Source organism: Thalassophryne amazonica, chromosome 13 (assembly GCF_902500255.1).
Source record: "Thalassophryne amazonica chromosome 13, fThaAma1.1, whole genome shotgun sequence".
Taxonomy (NCBI): domain Eukaryota; kingdom Metazoa; phylum Chordata; class Actinopteri; order Batrachoidiformes; family Batrachoididae; genus Thalassophryne; species Thalassophryne amazonica.
The window spans coordinates 8367177-8389499 of record NC_047115.1 but is presented as its reverse complement, the minus strand read 5'-3'; the positions used below and the strand labels follow the sequence as shown (position 1 = coordinate 8389499).

Here is a 22323-nt window from a genome sequence, read left to right as displayed (position 1 = left end):
CTCCCTCTCTCTCTCTCTCTCCCTGTCTCTCTCTCTGAAGGTGGTGTGAACATTGTACTATGTACATAATGTTCTTTTGTCAATTGAAGAATTTGTCCATATTTTGAAAGGGTGTAAATTTGGTGATATTTTCTATTTTGTTAAGGGGGTGTCATTGTGAACCCCAGGATCGGTTTGTCTGAAGATAATGGCAGTGCAGTACAGTTTGGTGTACTATGTGTGTAATTGGTGTCAAATGGTGAAATGTTCTTTGCTCAAGAACTTGAGTGTTGCATTTGATACTGTTCCTTTCCAAAGTAGAAATGAGGCCTAATATAGCTGTAAATGGTTAACTTGATCTGTAAAACTGCTGATTTTGAGAAGGACATGAAATGATTATTGTGGAATTGTAGTAATTTTCTGACTGTTCTCTTGAATGCCTGTACTGGACAAGGCAAGGGAATCTGTTGGCACAGCAGCCCCACCAAGACTGTTTTTCACCAGCCGCCACTGCCTGAAAGTATACAAATAGCCAGAAGGTGCATCTGAGATGTAATCCTAGATTTGATGTTTTGGTGAAAGAAATCTGTTGCCATCTACCAGGATGAAGAAGATGAAATGAGGGTGGACATTTCAGCAAGACAATGATCCCAAACACACAGCCAAGGAAACTCTCAGTTGGTTTCACAGAATAAAAGTAAAGCTGCTTGAGTGGTCCAGCCAATCACCTGAGTGGAATCTATGGAACTAGCTAAAGATCAGAGTTCATAGAAGAGGTCCACAGAACCTTCAAAATCTGAAGACTGTTTGTGTGGAACAATGGGCCAAAATCACACCTGAGCAATGCATGAGAGGAGTTTCTCCATACGGGAGGTGTGTTGAAGCTTCATTACCAACAAAGGCTTTTGATCAAAGTATTTAATGAATTTCAGTAAGCGTGTTTAATACTTTTTCCTTGTGTCATTTCAAATTTTTACACATCACTTAATTTCTGTACATATTTGTTTTTATTTCTTTGTATGTGCGGATTACATGGGTTGTTACCTACATCTGGTGAAAATGTCATGTCATTAGCACATTTAGAAATATATTTACTGAGAAAAATAGTGACGTGTTCAAAACCTATTTTACCCGCTGTATGTAGGTCGGTGGGTAAGTAGGTAGCAAACTATCAAAATACATTTTTCTCAAAAATAAGCCAGCTGTAGTCTTGGTGGCTAAACTTTGTGGCTTAGCAGTCCCTTGTCATGCCTACACTCAAAAACTAACTTGCACAATGAACATAATAAAATTACATAAGGTATTTCCACCCAAATAAAATGCATTAACTTAGCCAGAAACAATTTTGTGTAATTTGTGTAAAAAGTGTAATTTTGTTGGGCCAACATGATGAATTTGTGTTAATGTTACCTAACTGCCATGGTTCAGGCCAACTAGATTTGTAAGGGTAAATCAGAATCGCCATTGTCACTGTAATTTGCATTGCAATGAGATTTGAGTGCAGCTCCAAAAGGTGCTTTTCCGAGGTGCGAGTAATTGTTAGCCAAATAAAAAATAATGAATATTAACAATGAATTATTTAAATATATGTACAACTAAGTAAAATGTGAACCAAAGTAAAATGTAAAATGAGAATTATTTACAACTGTGGAATAATATTGCATGGGAAGGGTAAAAAAAAGCAAGGGTAAAAAACAAACAAACAAAAAAAAAACCAGGCCCCTCAGCTGCTCCCTTGTTTGCGCTGGGGGTCGACACAGCAAATCTGAGGTGGATCTGCATGTTGAATTGCTACAGGTTTTGTGTCAGATGCCCTTCCTGACGCATCTCCACATTAAATGGAGAAATGTGGCAGGGGTGGGGATTGAACCTGGAACCTTACGTATTGAATCCAAGTGCACTAACCACTTGGCCATCACCCCTGCCCTGTAAGCGGCAAGTTCCTTGATGTAAGTTCCTTGGGTCTTTCAAACTTGTTTGATATGATTATGAATAACTTAATTTATTATGGTAGTGACAAATTGTACATAGTACTTTTAAATAGTTGTATTTCAACTTAACTTTCCTGTGTTGGATCAGCACAATTTATGTAGATCCACCTTGGATTTGCTGCGGCGACCCCGAGTGCAAACAAGTGAGCAGCCAAAGGGACTTACTGTTTGTTTGTTTTTTTACATTTACCCTTACAAATCTAGTTGGTCTGAACCATGGTAGTTAACAGTAATGCAAATTCATCATGTTGACCCAACAAATTTACATTTAGGTCACTCAGCAAAAGTGTTTCTGGCTATGCTAGTGTTTTTTACTTGGGTGGAAATACTTTCCATAATTTTATTATATTCACTGAACAAGTTAGATTAAGTTGCTTCATGTTATGTTAAAACTACATGATTTGTATGTGTTCACCCATAAAACTTTACATCATAGAAACCACATGTTAGACTTATGTTCATGTAACATAAAAATGTTGTTTTTTTTAGTGTACTTTACTGGCTATCATGGAAGCTTCGATACGTTAGTGGTAACATGAAAGTAATGTTATACTTCCTACTCGTGTCTTAAACGTGATGAGTGCTTGGAATATTTTATACTGGAGTCTCAGTTTGGTGCCACACAGTGGATGATGATTTGTATACAGAAGTCTAGAAACAGGTTTACCTGAACATACATGAAGCAGCGACACACGCTCACTCGACCAACTCTGGATAAAAAGAGTCAAAAATAAAGTTAAGAGAAGAGCTTCAACAGACTCCACATGAATGAGATTTCTACATCAAACTCCGGTTGTCTGATTCGACTCTCTGACTGTCTCGGCCACATTTACACATCGCGGGCACATTTAGCACCACGAGGAAGGAGATATCAGCAGACATGCTTATCTGGGAACATTGGCAGGTCATAACGACAGCGACTTCCTCTGCAGCCAGTGGCTGAGCGCCGCTGACAGCCTCCTGTCAGCCGAGCGTGTCAGCGCACAGGGATTTGAAGCGCGGCTCCGGCTGACAGCGGGGACACGCACTTAACAGATGTTTTCACATGCTAGCAAAACACACAGCTACACAACTACGCTTTCAGGTTGACTTAACAGGGGTAGGATGGAGGAGGACAAAAACGTGTTTGAAGTCTTGACACCTGGAAGGGTTGGACAGTTGACGTTTAGAGTGTTGGCTGTGGGAGAGATGAGTGGGTGAGGTACAGAGAACAGCCAGCAGGGACGCGGCCGCGCTTCCAGAGAGCCAAACATACAGAAATACTCAACGCTGGGTGTGTAATTCATCTGAAAACCACAGTTCCTCATTGCTGAAGAAGAAAATTACTCAAATCTTTCTCAGGTGGACAACTGATTAGCAACACCTATAGCACGGTGGTGCATCAGACCTGAGGGCTGGTGATGCTGGCATTTAACGGCAGATTCCATCAGGTGAAGTATATGATAGTCTACCATGCCCCCTGAATGGAATGCCAGTGCCTATTTAGAGCTGGATGGACCGGGACAATGCAGATGATGGTGTCTTGTCCAAGGACACAAACAGGAAGCAGGACGGGCGATCAAACCCAGGTCTTACATACGGTGCTAAACTCATGAAAGTTCAGTAAGGTATGTCTTCTATAATATATTCCAGTTCTAAGGTAAAACTATACTAGTGTATACTAAAGTATATCTAAAAAAGGAAGAGCACAAGAGAAGGGTAGAGTAGAGCCACTTAGGTGCCTGGTCTTGAGAACCAGGGATGATAGGTTGAAAAGCTTTGTTATCCCATGGGAACTCTCCCTACCCACCCAAGCAGCTCAAGAAAATAGACATATCATAAGACATATAAGAAAATAGACATCATGTATATAAGTGATATTTAAATAATAAGGGTAATAAACAATATATACAAGAAGCTAGGAGTTAGCTAATTAAAACCTAAATATTAATATAGGAGAAGATTGTAGTATAAGTATACTTAGTTTGCAGACTAGTAGTAAAATTAAATTATAGCTAGCTTATGGTTATTATATTATAGAAACAGAAGCTATGATGTAATATGTATTGGTATCTATCTAAAGTAAACCCTGCTAGCTTACTATAGAAAGATAAAATACATAATTTATATGCTATCAAATGGAAACCTCAGACTAGTTACTATATGTTGATATCTATTAAAGAACCCATAAAATGAAGAATCATTAAAGATCTACACCATGTGTAATAAAATTGTAAATAACGAAAATAAGCTAACTATAGTTAGAAGGGCTACCATTAAATTAGCCAACTGTACCTAACTAGCTAACAAGATAAACAAAACCGGTAACTAGCATATAAAGTATAATAGCGTAGTTGAACCCTACAATAATGGTATTAACAAATACATATAACATTCTCATTCTCTTGATATTTTTGCACAGCAAAAAGTGTTTGCAAACGCTCACCTGACTGAAGTGATAGCTACATACGCACGTCTGGATTTTCGAGCGCCCCATCATTTAACCACAGCTGCTGCATTTACACTAAGTCACTTTCAGCTGCTGCACAGACTGACAGTTATGTGCCGCATCACTTTATGTCCTCGCCTTCATTTCTCTCATCGCAGCTGAAACAAGTAACAACTGGCTCGCATGAAAAGTATCCGTCATCTGCACAGAAATCCCATTAATCGTGATGACATGTTTCAAAATGATTAAAGTGTTCTTTCCTCCACTGCTTTAAAAGCTATGGCACATCATCGCTGTGCAGGTTGTTTTTCAGTGTTCAGTCTTCTGTGTCAGCCACTAAACACCAACTTGGTGATCTGCCTATATATATACGAGGTCTAATAGATAATAAACCGACCCTTTTATTTTTTTTTAACTATATGGATTTGAATGATGTGCGATTACACCAATCATGCTTGAACCCTCGTGCGCATGCATGAGTTTTTTCACGCGTGTCGGTGACGTCATTTCCCTGTGGGCAGGCCTTGAGTGAGATGTGGTCCCGCCCTCTTGGCTGAATTCCTTTGTTTCACACGCTGCTCGAGACGGCGCACGTTGCTTTATCAAAGTTTTTTCTGGACCTGTGAGGAATATCCGAGTGGACACTATTCGAGAAATTTAGCTGGTTTTCGGTGAAAAGTTTAACAGCTGATGAGAGATTATGGGGTGTTTCTGTCGGTGTAAGGACTTCCCACGGAGCGGGACGTCGCGCAGCGCTTCCAGGCGCCGTCGTCGGCCTGTTTCGACCTGAAAACATTCTAATTTAAGGCTTAATTCACCCAGGACGTCGTGAGAGAACAGAGAAGATTCAGAAGAGGCCGGCATGAGGACTTTATGCGGACATTCCACTGTTTAAGGACATTTTTTTAATGAAAGACCTGGGCGCAAATTCGCCGAGTCGTTTCCGTGACAACTCGGCGAATCCGTCCACGACAGGAAAAACACCTCCGTGTTAAAAACCATTTGTAAAATTCAGGCAGCTTTTGATGGCTTTCAACAAGTGAGTAACTGAAAAATTGTTTAACAGCTTGGGCATGTTCCAACTTGCCCGTTAAGGTTTCCAACAGAGGTGTTTTTCCTGTCACGACCCCCCGCGGTCGGGTCCGGCCCGACATGCGACTCTGCCCGCACGTTCTTTCATTACAAAATGTCCGTTAACAATGGAATGTCCGAATAAACTCCTCATGCCGACTTCTTCTGAAAGTTCTCTGTTCTCTGACGACTTCCTGGGTCAACAGAGCCTGAAATGTGGAAGTTTTCAACTTGAAATGGCGAGATGCTGCCGCCTCGAAGCGCAGATCGCCGTCAGGCACCGTGGGCCGTCCTTAAAGCGACACTACCAGACCAAAATCTCTCATCAGCCGTTAAAATTTTTACCAAAAACCAGCTGAATTTATCGAATGGTGTCCACTCAGTTGTGCCTTACAGCTTTTGAAAAAATTTTGATCAAACAAAGCAGCAGTCTCTGAGCCATTCCTAAACAATGAAAAAACGATGAGAGGGTGGGCGACTCCTTACGAAAAGAAAATATATTTACCAATATATTTTCTTTAATATATTGAAATATATTTCAATACATTATTACCTCCAATACATTATATATCGTAAATACATGGATTAATATATTGTTGATACATATATTACACACCATATTATATATTCACAAAATATATTGCAATATATTGTAAAATATACAAATGATTGCCGCTTTCCATATATTACAATATATTTAGCATGAATATATAATATATGTGTTTATATATCCCAAAATATATGTAATTTTATGTTTATAAATATCAGCCATCATGTATTGCAATTTATATGGGCAAATGTATTGGTATTTTATGTAAAAATATATTGTCACATATATGTTCAATATATGGTAAATGTATTATACATGTGTGGAAAATTATATGGAAACATACATTAAATATATGTTAATATATAAACACAATATATGGTGGAATATATTGTAAATATATGTAACATTATATGGAAACACATGAAATATATGTACATTTATAATGTTTAATATATGGTACAATACATTTTAAATATATGTTAAATAATATGGAGAACACCCTGCACTTCTTGTATGAATACAAACATGTATACGATAATCAACACAAACTCATGGGTATCCATCAAATTCACCTTTATTTTCTTTTGAGGCACAAATCCTCAGGATGTTGAGGTAGATTTTACCAGTACAAACTTTGAACATGTTCAGAGACTCAGCTGAAACAAACTTCCACAGTGCAACATGCTGGTATTCAAAATTTAAATTAAAGCAACTTAAAACGTTCAGCAACACTTTTATGAAATTGAACAATATATATATACAACCTTTCACCGTGCAACACATACTGGTATAAAAATAAACTTTCAGCAACAGTTTTATATAAATGTATATATATATATATATATATATATATATATATATATATATATATAGGCTGGTGTCTGAGTATTATCATGCCGTTTCGTTCCAGCAACTGGAGCGAGCACCAATACTTTTTTAATTGTCAGAAATACATAAAGATTCTTAGAAAAAAGTATAGGATGTAGAGGTAGATTTTTGCAAACTTAACACATGTTCAGACACTCAACTGAAACAACCTTTCACAGTGCAATATACTGGTGTACAAAATTATAATTAAAGCAACTTAAAACTTTCAGCAACGGTTTTATAAAATTTGGGAAAAAAAGTTTGCATATATATACCCCGCCTCACGCCCTACGACTGCTGGGATAGGCTCCAGCCCCCCGCGACCCGTAACTGGATTAAGCGGTAGAAGATGTTGTGTGGGCCGCCAGAAGAGGAGGTACTGCTGGCCCACCACCAGAAGGCGCCCTGCCTGAAGTGCGGGCTTCAGGCACGAGAGGGCGCTGCTGCCTCAGGAACAAGCCGTGGTGACAGCTGTCACCCATCATCTGTGACAGCTGTCACTAATCCATACATCTGGTATAAAAGCAGGAAGACACCTCCACCAAACTGCCGAGATATCATCTTCATTTGGAGGTACTACTCTCAGCCTTTTTTTGAGATTTATAAATCTGTGATTGTGAGTGTTTGCAGGAGAACCGGTCGTTTTGGTGGAGGCTGTGCATGACGGCGCTCCTTTTCCTCTGAGACCACTGCAACGTGTTGAGTGAGAGGTGGAGGTGGCATTCCCACCATTGTTACTGGGTGTTCACACACCCACCCTTTGACTGTCTTTTGCTTTCTGCCAGCAGTACCAGATCCGACACGCCGGAGAGGTGGCCACCTGGGGACTCTGGGATTTGGCGGCTCCAGTATTCCTCGGGTTCAGGTGGCGGTGGAAATCGTGTGGTTCCGGTTCGTTTCCTGACGGGCGTCTCCTATCGTCGAGCCTGCCCACACGACACCTTTATTAATTGACTGTTGCACATTCTGATTCTGCTGTGTTTGGTTGTGACATTCACACCAGTAAAGTGTTATAATTTGACTTCTTCCATTGTCCGTTCATTTACGCCCCCTGTTGCGGGTCCGTGTCACTACACTTTCCCAACAGAAGATGAATGAATGAATGAATGAATGAATATATATATATATATATATATATATATATATATATATATATATATATATATATATATATATATATATATATATATATATATATACTCAACAAAAATATAAACGCAACACTTTTGGTTTTGCTCCCATTTTGTATGAGATGAACTCAAAGATCTAAAACTTTTTCCACATACACAATATCACCATTTCCCTCAAATATTGTTCACAAACCAGTCTAAATCTGTGATAGTGAGCACTTCTCCTTTGCTGAGATAATCCATCCCACCTCACAGGTGTGCCATATCAAGATGCTGATTAGACACCATGATTAGTGCACAGGTGTGCCTTAGACTGCCCACAATAAAAGGCTACTCTGAAAGGTGCAGTTTTTTCACACAGCACAATGCCACAGATGTTGCAAGATTTGAGGGAGCGTGCAATTGGCATGCTGACAGCAGGAATGTCAACCAGAGCTGTTCCTCGTGTATTGAATGTTCATTTCTCTACCATAAGCCGTCTCCAAAGGCGTTTCAGAGAATTTGGCAGTACATCCAACCAGCCTCACAACCGCTGACCACGTGTAACCACACCAGCCCAGGACCTCCACATCCAGCATGTTCACCTCCAAGATCGTCTGAGACCAGCCACTCGGACAGCTGCTGAAACAATCGGTTTGCATAACCAAAGAATTTCTACACAAACTGTCAGAAACCGTCTCAGGGAAGCTCATCTGCATGCTCGTCGTCCTCATCGGGGTCTCGACCTGACTCCAGTTCGTCGTCGTAACCGACTTGAGTGGGCAAATGCTCACATTCGCTGGCGTTTGGCACGTTGGAGAGGTGTTCTCTTCACGGATGAATCTCGGTTCACACTGTCCAAGGCAGATGGCAGACAGCGTGTGTGGCGTCGTGTGGGTGAGCGGTTTTCTGATGTCAATGTTGTGGATCGAGTGGCCCATGGTGGCGGTGGGGTTATGGTATGGGCAGGCATCTGTTATGGAGGAAGAACACAGGTGCATTTTATTGATGGCATTTTGAATGCACAGAGATACCGTGACGAGATCCTGAGGCCCATTGTTGTGCCATACATCCAAGAGCATCACCTCATGTTGCAGCAGGATAATGCACGGCCCCATGTTGCAAGGATCTGTACACAATTCTTGGAAGCTGAAAATGTCCCAGTTCTTGCATGGCCGGCATATTCACCGGACATGTCACCCATTGAGCATGTTTGGGATGCTCTGGACCGGCGTATCCGACAGCGTGTACCAGTTCCTGCTAATATCCAGCAACTTCGCACAGCCATTGAAGAGAAGTGGACCAACATTCCACAGGCCACAATTGACAACCTGATCAACTCTATGCGAAGGAGATGTGTTGCACTGCATGAGGCAAATGGTGGTCACACCAGATACTGACTGGTATCCCCCTCCCAATAAAACAAAACTGCACCTTTCAGAGTGGCCTTTTATTGTGGACAGTCTAAGGCACACCTGTGCACTAATCATGGTGTCTAATCAGCATCTTGATATGGCGCACCTGTGAGGTGGGATGGATTATCTCAGCAAAGGAGAAGTGCTCACTATCACAGATTTAGACTGGTTTGTGAACAATATTTGAGGGAAATGGTGATATTGTGTATGTGGAAAAAGTTTTAGATCTTTGATTTCATCTCATACAAAATGGGAGCAAATCCAAAAGTGTTGCGTTTATATTTTTGTTGAGTGTATATATATATATATATATATATGAGGTCTGTGAGAAAAGTATCTGACCTTATTATTTTTTTAAAAAACCATATGGATTTGAATCATGTGTGATTACATCAGCCAAGCTTGAACCCTCGTGGGCATGCAAGAGTTTTTTCACGCCTGTCGGTGACGTCATTCGCCTGTGAGCACGCCTTGTGGAAGGAGTGGTCCAGCCCCCTCATCGGAATTCCTTTGTCTGAGAAGTTGCTGAGAGACTGGTGCTGTGCTTGATCAAAATTTTTTCAAGAACTGTGAGGCACATCCGACTGGACACCATTCGAGAAATTCAGCTGGTTTTTGGTGTAAATTTTAACGGCTGATGAGAGATTTTGGATTGTTTCTATCGCTGTAAGGAATTCCCACGGAGTGGGACGTCATGCAGCGCTCCGAGGCGACGTCGTCATCCTGTTTCAAGCTGAAAACCTCCAAATTTAAGCCTCTGTTGACCCAGGACGTCGTGAGAGAACAGAGAACTTTCAGAAGAGGTCGGAATCAGCAGTTTATCCGGACATTCCACTGTTAAAGGAGATTTTTTTTATGAAAGACATGCAGACGGATTGGTGCGTCAGCTCGCAGCCGGCGCAGCGTGCCCGCCACAGGAAAAACACCTCCGTTGGAAGCCTTAAGGACAAGTTGGAGCATGCCCTGCTGTTAAACAATTTCTCAGTTACTCACTCAACTGAAAGCCACCAAAAGCCGCCTGGATTTTACAAATGGTTATCAACACGGAGGTGTTTTTCCTGTGGCGGGTGCGCCGCACCGGCTGCGAGCCGATGCACCAATCCGTCCGCACGTCTTTCATTAAAAGAATCTCCTTTAACAGTGGAATGTCCGGATAAACTGCTGATTCCGACCTCTTCTGAAAGTTCTCTGTTCTCTCACGACGTCCTGGGTCAACAGAGGCTTAAATTTGGAGGTTTTCAGCTTGAAACAGGATGACGACATCGCCTCGGAGCGCTGCGCAACATCCCGCTCCGTGGGGATATGGTATGTCCCCCCCCACCTTCTGACATATATGTGTGTACTTGAAACATGCTATGTCAGTCTTATGTGCAAACCATGTCAGAATAGTATCTTTGTTTCTGCAAGTTTGTATTTTTAGCAGCATTGACTTGTTTACAACACCTGTTTCTTGTTTGTCACATTCTGAATTTTCTGGGACTTCATTTGCCCAGATTTGCAACCAAAAATAGTTGCATTTAGGGACTACACATAAGTATCAATGGACCATATGCTAATTTACTAAATTCTGAAAGTTAGGAAAGGAAATCAGAAAAGCTATCTGGGACCTCAGAAAGCCCATCTGCAATTATTGCTTGATCTCCAAAATCAGTCTATGAAAGCAAAATTATGTTCAGTATGAGTGTTGACATTAGTGCCACTTCGAAAATTAAATTCATGGTAAGTAATTTATCCTAAACTTATGATCTGTTGTTTTTCAAAGTTATGCAAAAACAAATCTAGAGAAAAAAAATACAGTATGCGATAGTTAATAATTATTAAGAACCTGTTCTTTCATATTTATGAATACATTTTACCACATTGCAGTTGTTTTTTTAATGAAAACTCAACCTATCATTCTTTTTGAGTTCTACACATGTGGTGATACCTTATTTACACCAGGATGTTAATAAAATCAATGCTGGCTATTCTCAGAATAAAGTAATTATATCCACAGTTTCAAATTGCATAAGTCTAATGGTGTCCACTTTATGGTCTTCTCAAAACATTAAAATTACTGTTCTGGATGCTCAGAATGCATCTGAGCTTATCTAGAAACCGTTGGCCTAAAGCGGCCCCCAGACCCCGGCCTATGGGCTTCAGCCAGCGGGCCTCGCACTTTCTAGGCCCCCCAATTTCTAGTTCTAATTTGCGCCCTTGATGCTGCACTTCCACGATGGAGACGTTCACCAAACCAAACTGACCCGGCAGCACCGGCACCTCACCTGTTTGACACGCATTCATGCAAATTCAGTCTTTGCAACTCAGTGATGTCATAAAATCTGCTCCTGTGTGGGCGTGACATTTGATCAGTTTTGGCCAAAACTGAACCACTTTATCTTTAACTAACACATGACACTTCCGTCATGTTTAAACCACAGTGGCTCCAAAATGTTTACGAGTTATAACCTTGAGTTTCACCTTTCAAGGTCACCCAAGGGCAAATGTGTGACCAAAAGAAAGGTGGTGCATGATTTCATATTAGTATTGAATAGTAACAGACCAACTGAAACAGAAATTCTAAATATCCCTGACGCATAGGAAATATCAGCCTGAGGACAAAGTTTGACATTGACCTGTGACCTTGAAGTTGAACCAGTTATTCTCTACATGAGGTCACTTTGCCCCAAGCTGACCACTCCACCATGTTTGGTCCTGAATGGATCATAATTCTTAACTATGCTCTTCCTGAGACTTTAATTTCACTAATTAGACATTAACCCGCTGTAAAATATCTCAACTACTCTTTTGTGATTGAACCTTCACACACATTCTGGGGCCGACTTTCAGCGTTTCAGTTACTTTGTAATTATGAATTTCAACATTAGCAGCCCCTTCATCTTTAACCTGCACTTATCCAGAATTTCATGTTTCATTTTATGGTCCACTTTCAGCTTTCACCATAAATGCTTCATTATGCTTCGTTTAATCTACACCCCAGTATATAGTAACAAGGCAACATACAGTACCTGCCTATTGATACAAGATCCTGAAAATTAGTTGCTGATCACCACGTAGAAGTCTTCACTGGTAGCATCATCATGACTTCCGTATGAAGTCCTTCATACCAATCAATCATAAATATCTGCTGATCAGTATATGCTTTAGATCATCCAGCTAGACTTTTTGGTTGTTGTTGTTCAGCCCATATTTTCCTTGACCTTTGACTAAACTACTCCAAAATCTAATCACCTGAAGGTATCTATCTAGTTAAGATTTCCACCAAGTTTGAAGGAGATACAACAAACAATTTATGAGTTATCATGTCCACACACACACACACCCCACCAGTGACAATACCCTGTTCTGCCACATGCAGGGTAAAAAGGGAGAGCAAAAGGCAAGAACAATGAATCAGCTGTAGATGCTGGAAAATTATAGGGGGAAAATGGAGTCCAAAGGGACTTGACAGATACCTGAAACTGCAGGTATTCATGAATACCGTAATGTGAAATTGGTCAGGCTGTGTATTCAGCCATTTCCTGCACCGCTTTGATTTTCCAGCGGCTGGGCCAAATGGTGCGGCAGTAATTCTGAGTCGACTTGAATCTCAGAATAATGCCGCCTCTTTGTGTGCTGCTCTCTCCTGCATGGATCACTGACTCATAAACATGGCCAAGTGGTGAGGAGAAAGCAGCCATTTCATCCGAGCGCGCCCCTCTCCTTCCTCTATGCTCGCATGGACTCCAACGGCGCAAAAGAAAAATATTGTTTTTCTGCTCAGCGGGATAACTACCCATTTAAAAGCTGAGCATCGCATGCTGCCATCACTGTGAGGTCAAAAAATGGATTACATCCTGAAAGGTTCAGACAAAAATAGGGCAAATATGAATCTTCATGTTGTGCAGTAATAATTCAAATATCTCACTTAATTTGAATAGAACCTTTCATAGAAGAAATGCTTCCATCAACGTCAAGCTGATTTAATTCAAACACTGCAACTATTAGAATTTAAATAAACTTAAATTGGTTAATAGGTCAGAAATAAGAAGCCCCTAACACTGGACATTTAATCCGTCAAACAGTCATCAAGCATCAGAGAAGTGGAATCATCATCTCATAAGCTGAGTAGATGACCTCGTGGGCCCAAGTATTCTAGACTCTATGAGCAAAAGTATGACTTTTTACTCACTGACCTCGTGACCTTTATTAATATGCAAATCAGGTCACTGGTGCCACAGTGGCTGTGCCCCCACTGGGACAACCCATGTGCCAAATTTGGTGAGTTTGAGCACATTAGTCTAGGAGATATAGCAACAAAATCAGGTCATGTGTGAGTTTACCGACTGTAATTACATTACTGTAGAATTACCAATAAACAGAGCAACACGCATGCTCCAATGTTGCTAGGCCCAATTCAAAGTGATTGTCCTGCCTTGGCAGAGGGCCGTACCACCGGAGTCCCCTCCTTTAAACACTTTGTCCATTCTCATGATCTCAAGGGGAGGAGCTCTCCCCCACCCCACCCACTTTGGAAGTGAGTGAACTAATGAAATCTGATTGATGTCTCAGTTTGTGTCAATAAGAACAGGTGTTCAGGGCACAGTGAGCATATTTTCATATCTGTGCGTCTGTGCGCTGTACGTATAGCTGTCAGTAAAGATTAGCATCTCCGGTCAGAGACGTGTGGTCAGTTAATGAATTACAGGCTCATAATGGCTCTCTATTGATCTAAGGTCCTGAAAACAGTTACTGACCACCACATAGAAGTCTTCACTGGTGAAACGAAGTCCCATTAGCATTTCACTTTCATCAAGGACGACACGAAAAGAAGAACATCGAAGTCTAGTCCGAAGAAACAGATCCAAAGCAAAAGAAAACCCAAACAGGCAGCAGTGTCATTCATCAAACACTTTTTTAATCTGCACTTCACACATCACTCTAAAGAAACCAAGTAAACGTTTGAAGACCTTTGCTCTTGTGTTGCATAAATGAGTCCAGCACACTTTAAAATAAAAAGTTACCCAGTGCTTATGATGATTAGACATCATGAACACTGATAACACAGGGATTTGGTGTATGACTTAATGACTGGGCAACCACGTCGGCTGCTTCCAAAGCTGGAAGGTGACAGATCTTGGACATATGCAACTCGACAGTCAAGTACTTACAGAGTCTGTAGCTGAAAAAAAAAAGAAAAGTTTTGAATCATAGTGGAGTCCCGTACACATAGATGCAAACCTAATCAGAGGCCTGATGGGAAACCAGATAATCTGACACAACAAAATAAAAAAATGAAGGGTTTAAATAAAATTACAAAGGCACATTTTGAAGCTGAAGGTGCCAAGACTAGTAAATTCTAGACAAAGTTCATCAATATCTATAACTGCTTTTTGAATAAAATGTGAAATGTTATCTCTTTAAATTAACGGAAGGCATCATAACCTGTGCAAGCGCATAAATCTATAATGTAATTTTGGTACAAGTCATCAGAACTTCACACTATCTGTCTCGCCCAACTGGTTGTTGAGGTATCCTGGAAATGTGTTTTCAAACTATACCTCTGATGGCTTTGATCAATCTACTCTGAAAGTTCACCTGAAAATGCTCACACAGGTAATATTTAAACCAAATTTGGTGAAAAAAAAAAATCTACTCACCAATTTAAAAGTTATTTTGGACAGAGTCACATGCCTGGTTACGATAACCTGCATGGATTGCTGAGACGTGATCAAGAGGTCTTAGAGAGCAAATAAAGCAAAACATATCAACTGTCCACTGGAAGACTGATACACTTAGGCATATTGTTCAAGTTCTAGTATGAAGTTCTACACCAAGCAAGACGTAGTTTTCATACACGTGATCACCAGCAGAAGGTACATGTTATACTGACTTCTTTCAAAGTATGTCTTACTGTGATACGTTGAGTTTAAGTGCTTTTTGAATTCTGTACTCTGTTTTCTGCTGCCTTGATGGACTGAAATGTCCAAGTTCTCTGCCTCAGATGTTGTCTTGCTGTTTAATTTCAACACTAAAGTTATCAACCTTTTAGCCTGACCATGCTGGTCGCTGATTAACTACTGTTCCTGCTTCACGGGCCACCTCTGGTGATTAACCCCGATTCTGTTTCCAGGTATTATGTGCATCCAGGCCGGATGGGACTCTACAAAAACTCAATACTGACAGCTCTCCTCAATCGATCGGTGGAGACAATAATAGTCACTGGTGTTACGTGCTCTGATGACTCTTATATGGTTAAGAAGTAGTTCTGATGCAGGATAGAAGTTCAGGGTTAATTTCAGCAATGTTCAAGTTTGACAAGCATTTCTTGAAGTGTTGCCATACAAACACTGAAAGGTACCGTCAACACAAAACTATGTCACTATGTCATACAGTGGCACAGGGATACTGGGTGGAAGACGAGGCTTATGGCCCAGTCACACGGCATGTGACGATTCCTGAACGAAGGGAAAAAGTTTTTAAAAAAATTACAATTTGTTGAGAAAAGTTGGACGAATGATCTTTATCACTGAATAGCCTAGGAATCAAGAGCACAAAAAGGACGAAATGAAACCAAAGCTAACGTTGATCTCGATGCTTTAAACGAAACACACCTGGAGCCACTGCTGGAGTAGTGTGTCTGCATCTCTGCGGTCCAGGACGGAGCTGCAGCTACTCCACAAAACCACTCAAAAACATTCAGCTGGTTAAACGAAGTCAAACAATAGGCCAACGTTACTAAAACTAAGCAAACGATAAGAAACTGTCAAGGCCGACAGCAAAACGAAATACGGACGAATTGAGGTTTTCGTTGCCCTTCGTTCAAATTTTTTGACAGTTTAAAAATCCTGACAAAGCGACAGCTGCAGGAACAAAGCTGAGTGAAGGTTAAAAGATGCCAACAAAAGTCCAGATTTCTTGTTTCGTTAGGGCTTTGTTGCCCTTCGTTAAGTGCCATGTGACTGCGCCATTACACATGAGCAAATAAGATGGAATTAATTAACTTCCAAACTTATCACCTTTATGAAACCATAAACCACCACTGTTAACATACAAACGGGGGTGTTCACCATGCTTTACATTGCTCTTGTTTTGTTGTGAATTCCAGGGATAGCACCGGTGTTTTCTTATGAAGTGTTCCGGACTCGGCTGACTGGCACAACTTGGTGCTTCACCAAACTCTTATCACGTGTGAGCAGCCTTAATCTCTCTGTTCACACTCCTGGAACTTATACCTTCAGCTGTCCAGAGCCGGTACCTGCCTGTGATGTGAGCTATGGTCCCGGCTGCACATGCTTCAGTGGAGATGCCCGGTGGTGGCAGAAGAGTGCTGTTGTGAGTTTTGTCTGTTGGAGGGCTGCCAAAGTACAGTCCTTGAAAAACACTGGCATCTATGCTGGCGTTTCTTTAAATTGGTCATTAAATATGCACCCAAAGTTATTTGCATCTCACCGCCCACATTACCATCTCCCTGTGGCATGAGACAAGATTTGGTTTGAAGAGCCTATTGAGATAAAAATGTCAGAGGAAATAAAAAGAAAATGTTCCTCTATCAAAGAGGTCAAAATATCATTCTTGTTCTTTGAAGATGTGGAGGTAGAATGTAGCTCTTTGATTTGACACAGTGCTCATCACCTGTCATGTCATGAGAATGAAAAAAAAAAATCTAGACTGTGCCACATTCATGCCAGGCTGTGAAAGGCCTTCAACAGGCTCACTGTTGGACCGAGTGGCATCTGCACGGTGGTGAAGAAGGGAATAACATCGCCATCTAGAGGCAGCAGCATACCCACAGAAGTAAAGTGGCTGTCATCCTCTCGTGCTTTCTCTCAGAGTAACCCTACGACTCCTTCTCAACACCGACCACAAATACACACACAGAGAGACGCACACTCGTGCATGCAGCTGTTCCACCCCGCTCCTCTCCACATACAAGTGTGAGCTCAGAACTATAGCTCCCCATGCAAGGTCACGTCCAGCCAACATGCACAGAGACAGTGGACAGGATGAGGGAGGACAGAGAAGCCCTCAGTCAGAGCAGAGCATGCGCCACGCGGAGCTCAGAGCTCGGGGGGGCGGACGCTAAACCACATGTTCTTACCTAAGATGGGAGCCAGGCGGAAGATGTCAGATAGACGGCTGTTCACCGGCTCGTATGGAGAATCCTCCAAGAAATCGTTACCTGTAAGGAAGACAAGAAGTTCAGACAGATCGATTGTGCCATTTTTAACCCCCCCACCCCACTTTGTTGATCGTCCTGCAAGGTTCATGTTGGCCCCCATGTGATGCGGGTTATTTGGGTCAGTCGATATCCGTGCTGGCACAAAGTCACACGCTTGATTAGGCAGCCTGGTCAACTGTGCTGCACGAGTTGACTTACTGGGGAAGGGCTAGATGCATTTTTACCGACGAAAAGCCCCCCCCCCCACTAAGAACAACACTTTAAGATGCATTGCAGGCGCGGAGGCGTATCATGCTCCATCGCTTTCACAGAAAGTGATTCAGGAGGTCAAAAAGAATCTCCGCTCTGCAGAACCGTTGCAGTGAACTGAGTCCGGGGTCAAATTTGAATGAAGGTTCTGTGATCGTCCACTTGTCCAGCGGGTGCTAGTTTTTCCGTTTTTTCTTTTTTTTTTTAGGTTTGTGACAGAAGGAACACTTATGTCCCAATCAGACAGGAGTGATCACATAACCTCCTGTCAGATGGTGGAAGTTACAATCAGAGCGATATTATGAGCCAAAAAAAATAAAAGACCAAAATTTACATAAAAATGGAAACTTTTCCAAACATTTTGTTATCAAACCCTTGTGACAAAGAAATGTAATAGAGGCCTGATGTTTTGCAAGTGTAATTTGTGCTTCTCAGGAGAAATTCCCAGCCCAGTCTCACTTTTTTTTTTGTGCACCCGTCACAAAATAATTCAAATTTTCGCAACAGGTTTTTTTTTTTAACTCACTATTACTAACCCTACAAACCACCCCCCAACCCCAACCTAATCCCCACCCTAACCATAACCACCCTCATCCTCCTCACTTTACTTTTAATTTTGTGCAGCCATCACGGAATGAATTAGAATGAATTTGTGTTGCCGTGATGAAAATGAGGCGCTTTTCATCACAATATCACAAACCAATAGATTAATGTATATTTCGTGCTGCTGAATCACAAGTTGTCGTGAGACTGGATTGAAATTCCATCCTTCCGTAAGTGCTTCTGGTAAAATTTCATATCTTAAAACTTAAGAGTCTTAAAACTCTCAAAATCTTTATACATTAATACTGGGAGGTTAAAGTTCTGTCTGCCCAAAAGTTGTGCATTTCTGACATGTAGAAAAGCCTGAATTTGGGCTTTTATAAGTAGTAAATGCACCTGAAGCCCTGAAATGCTCACATCACCTGCTAGATGGCAACAAGAGCTGCTCAAATGTGCGCCAAGGTCTCAACTGTTTATTCATTTGAGAAGTTAACTTTTAGCTAAAATAAGATGGGCTGACAGCAAAAAGAAAAAAATAAATAAATAAATAAATAAAAATCAACTTACAGTTGTGTCCTTGCCCTAACTTGCTTGTTGTAACTATAGATACAACCAACAACATGACACTGCCTTCACTCAGACTGGCAGCTGACGTGTTGCATCACTCAGCATTTGCACCAAATAGACTTGTTTATTTTGGCCTAGCTGGCGACATAGCGACCACTTGTTTATTTCCACCATAAAGTGCCACTATGTTTAAAAACGAATGGTTCTGTCTCTTGAAGCAAATGTGACCAAGGGGTGAAAGGGTCCCAACCATCCTTGATGGCATTGTTCACAATACTGTCAGAGGTCCCTCTGCTGGTAAAACTACATAATGACACCATTTCCAACAGCCAAAATGTTTTTATTTTGTTGTTGGGATTTTTTTTTTTTTTTTTTTTTTTGCATTGTGCATTCCGTAAAATTCAAATTTTCATATCAGGAAAATATTAGACTATGTGATCGCCCAACTAGTATAATTGGTCGGGCTCTCGTTACAGTGCCCCGAGGCAGAAAGTTAGAAGGGGCTGATGTTTCCTAATGGCTAAATGGGGTCTGGAGACAGCTGAGGGTCTATGTGTGGTACATGTGCAATTTCTGAGTACACAACATGTTCCCAGCCTCAGAAGTAGGTCTCAAATAATTACTGACACAAAATTCTCAAAAACACACTGGGTTCACCTTGTAATGTCTGATAAATCCCCCAGTAAATACGCAGGCAGTTCTTTTCCTTCTTCATGCCTCTTTTACAGCGGCAGTTGTATAGGGGGCTGTGTTTGAGCGCATCCATGGCGCTCCGGCACTCGTCCTTGGCCTCCAGACCGGCCACCATGCTGAAGTTGCTCTCCTTGCCGCCGGCCACGCATTGCCTCATGGTGCGGTACTTGGTGCTGCACGCCTGCTCCTTCAGGCACTGCTCCACGGCTTTGACACAGTCCACCCGGATGGTTCCAGCGCGCAGGTTCTCCTCAGCATAACACAACACATCTGGAAAAATAAATAAATAAATCTTTTCACTCACTCATTCACAAATAAAGCACTTGATACTTGTCGTACCTTGCGATTATGACATGAAAACTTTGACTCTTACAATACGAGGGCTGTCAATAAAGTAACGGTCCTTTTTATTTTTTTCAAAAACTATATGGATTTCATTCATATGTTTTTACGTCAGACATGCTTGAACCCTCGTGCGCATGCGTGAGTTTTTCCACGCCTGTCGGTGACGTCATTCGCCTGTGAGCACTCCTTGTGGGAAGAGTCGTCCAGCCCCTCGTCGGAATTCCTTTGTCTGAGAAGTTGCTGAGAGACTGGCGCGTTGTTTGATCAAAATTTTTTCTAAACCTGTGAGACACATCGAAGTGGACACGGTTCGAAAAATTAAGCTGGCTTTCAGTGAAAATTTTAACGGCTGATGAGAGATTTTGAGGTGATTCTGTCGCTTTAAGGACTTCCCACGGTGCGAGACGTCGCTCAGTGCTCTCAGCCGCCGTCGTCAGCCTGTTCAAGCTGAAAACCTCCACATTTCAGGCTCTATTGATCCAGGACATCGTGAGAGAACAGAGAAGTTTCAGAAGAAGTCGGTTTCAGCATTTTATCCAGATATTCCACTGTTAAAGGAGATTTTTTTAATGAAAGACGTGCGGACGGGTCCGCGCGTCGGGACGCAGCCGCCGCGACGCTCCGCCACAGGAAAAACACCTCTGTTGAAAGCCTTAAGGACAAGTTGGAACATGTCCTGCCTGTTAAACAATTTCTCATATACTCACTCCACTGAAAGCCATCAAAAGCCGCCTGGATTTTACAAATGGTTATCAACACGGAGGTGTTTTTCCTGTGCCGCCGCACCGCGTCGGCTGCGTCCCGACGCGCGGATCCGTCCGCACGTCTTTCATTAAAAAAATCTCCTTTAACAGTGGAATATCCGGATAAAATGCTGAAACCAACTTCTTCTGAAACTTCTCTATTCTCTCACAACGTCCTGGATCAATAGAGCCTGAAATGTGGAGGTTTTCAGCTTGAACAGGCTGACGACGGCGCCTGAGAGCGCTGAGCGACGTCTCGCACCGTGAAAAGTCCTTAAAGCGACAGAATCACCTCAAAATCTCTCATCAGCCGTTAAAATTTTCACTGAAAACCAGCTTAATTTTTCAAACCGTGTCCACTTCGATGTGTCTCACAGGTTTAGAAAAAATTTTGATCAAACAAAGCGCCAGTCTCTCAGCAACTTCTCAGACAAAGGAATTCCGACGAGGGGCTGGACGACTCCTCCCACAAGGAGTGCTCACAGGCGAATGACGTCACCGACAGGCGTGGAAAAACTCACGCATGCGCACGAGGGTTCAAGCATGTCTGACGTAAAAACATATGAATGAAATCCATATAGTTTTTGAAAAAAATAAAAAGGACCCTTACTTTATTGACAGCCCTCGTATCTCACAATAATGATTGTCATAATCACAAGGCACTTCTCGTACGTATCTGATAAATATTGCTTTCATCTTTAATGACGTCTCGTGATTGAAACTTCTATCTGGTAATTATGACATACTATCAATTATTTTGTACTCTGCAATATCACTCAATTATAACTTGTCCTAACTTTGCATCTATCTTGTAATTGTAACTCAAAATTATTACTCAACACATAATTATGGATTGTAATTATAATGTAGTATTTCATAAATATGCCTGTGGCTTCTAAGTATCATTTCTGGTCTCCAAATTATGACATTCAGTACATCCATGACCTACCATCTCATTTATTGAACTCACGATTATTAATTATCATTTCACAGTTAGGACATATTACAATATCTCACAATCATGACATTGTGTCTCATACTTTTGACATGGTGTCAAATATTTCTCAGCACTTTAAAATGATTAGCGTGCTTGTTTCCAAAGTGGAAGGTTCCCATTTCAACACCACCTCTGCCCATTCTACATGTAATTTAGAGTTGAATCAGGAAGGACATCTGGTGTGAAATATATGCCCAATAAAAATGCCCAGACCACAAAACCCAGCGGAGAAACCAAAATAATAATAATTTTTACTTAAAAAGCTCAAAAATGCAAAAATGTAGAGTGGGACTGAGTCCAGCAGATAAAAAAAAAACAAACAAAAAAACGCTATCAGCGTGTAAACTGAAAAGAGCACACAAATGTATTAACTGATTAGTTTGGGGTGAACCAGATCGATCCCAGACTTAGGACGAACTATACAACTGAGCAGTGAAGTGAAACTGAAATTAAAGAATGGATAGAATGTGTGCCTGGGGATGGTGCCAAAACTCCATCTGTACTACAAAGTAGTGACGATTAACTGGCAGACTGTTCAAGAACATTTCAAAATAAAACACTGTTCCAGAGTCGGCAATGAAAGAAAAAAAAAAACAACAACAACACTGGCCCCTA

The 22323-nt window shown here is 41.4% G+C and overlaps 1 protein-coding gene across 2 annotated transcripts in view; it reads right to left on the bottom strand.

The window, feature by feature from the left end:
* gfra1a (gdnf family receptor alpha 1a) overlaps positions 1 to 22323 on the bottom strand; it is a 233054-nt gene that overhangs the window by 209502 nt on the left and 1229 nt on the right. For both annotated transcript variants that reach the window (XM_034184864.1, XM_034184865.1), the window contains exons 2-3: positions 19588 to 19893; positions 17491 to 17571 (exon numbers count right to left, since the gene is read on the bottom strand). In XM_034184864.1, the coding sequence (XP_034040755.1) occupies positions 17491 to 17571; positions 19588 to 19893 (387 nt within the window). The remainder of the gene's footprint in view (positions 1 to 17490; positions 17572 to 19587; positions 19894 to 22323) is intronic.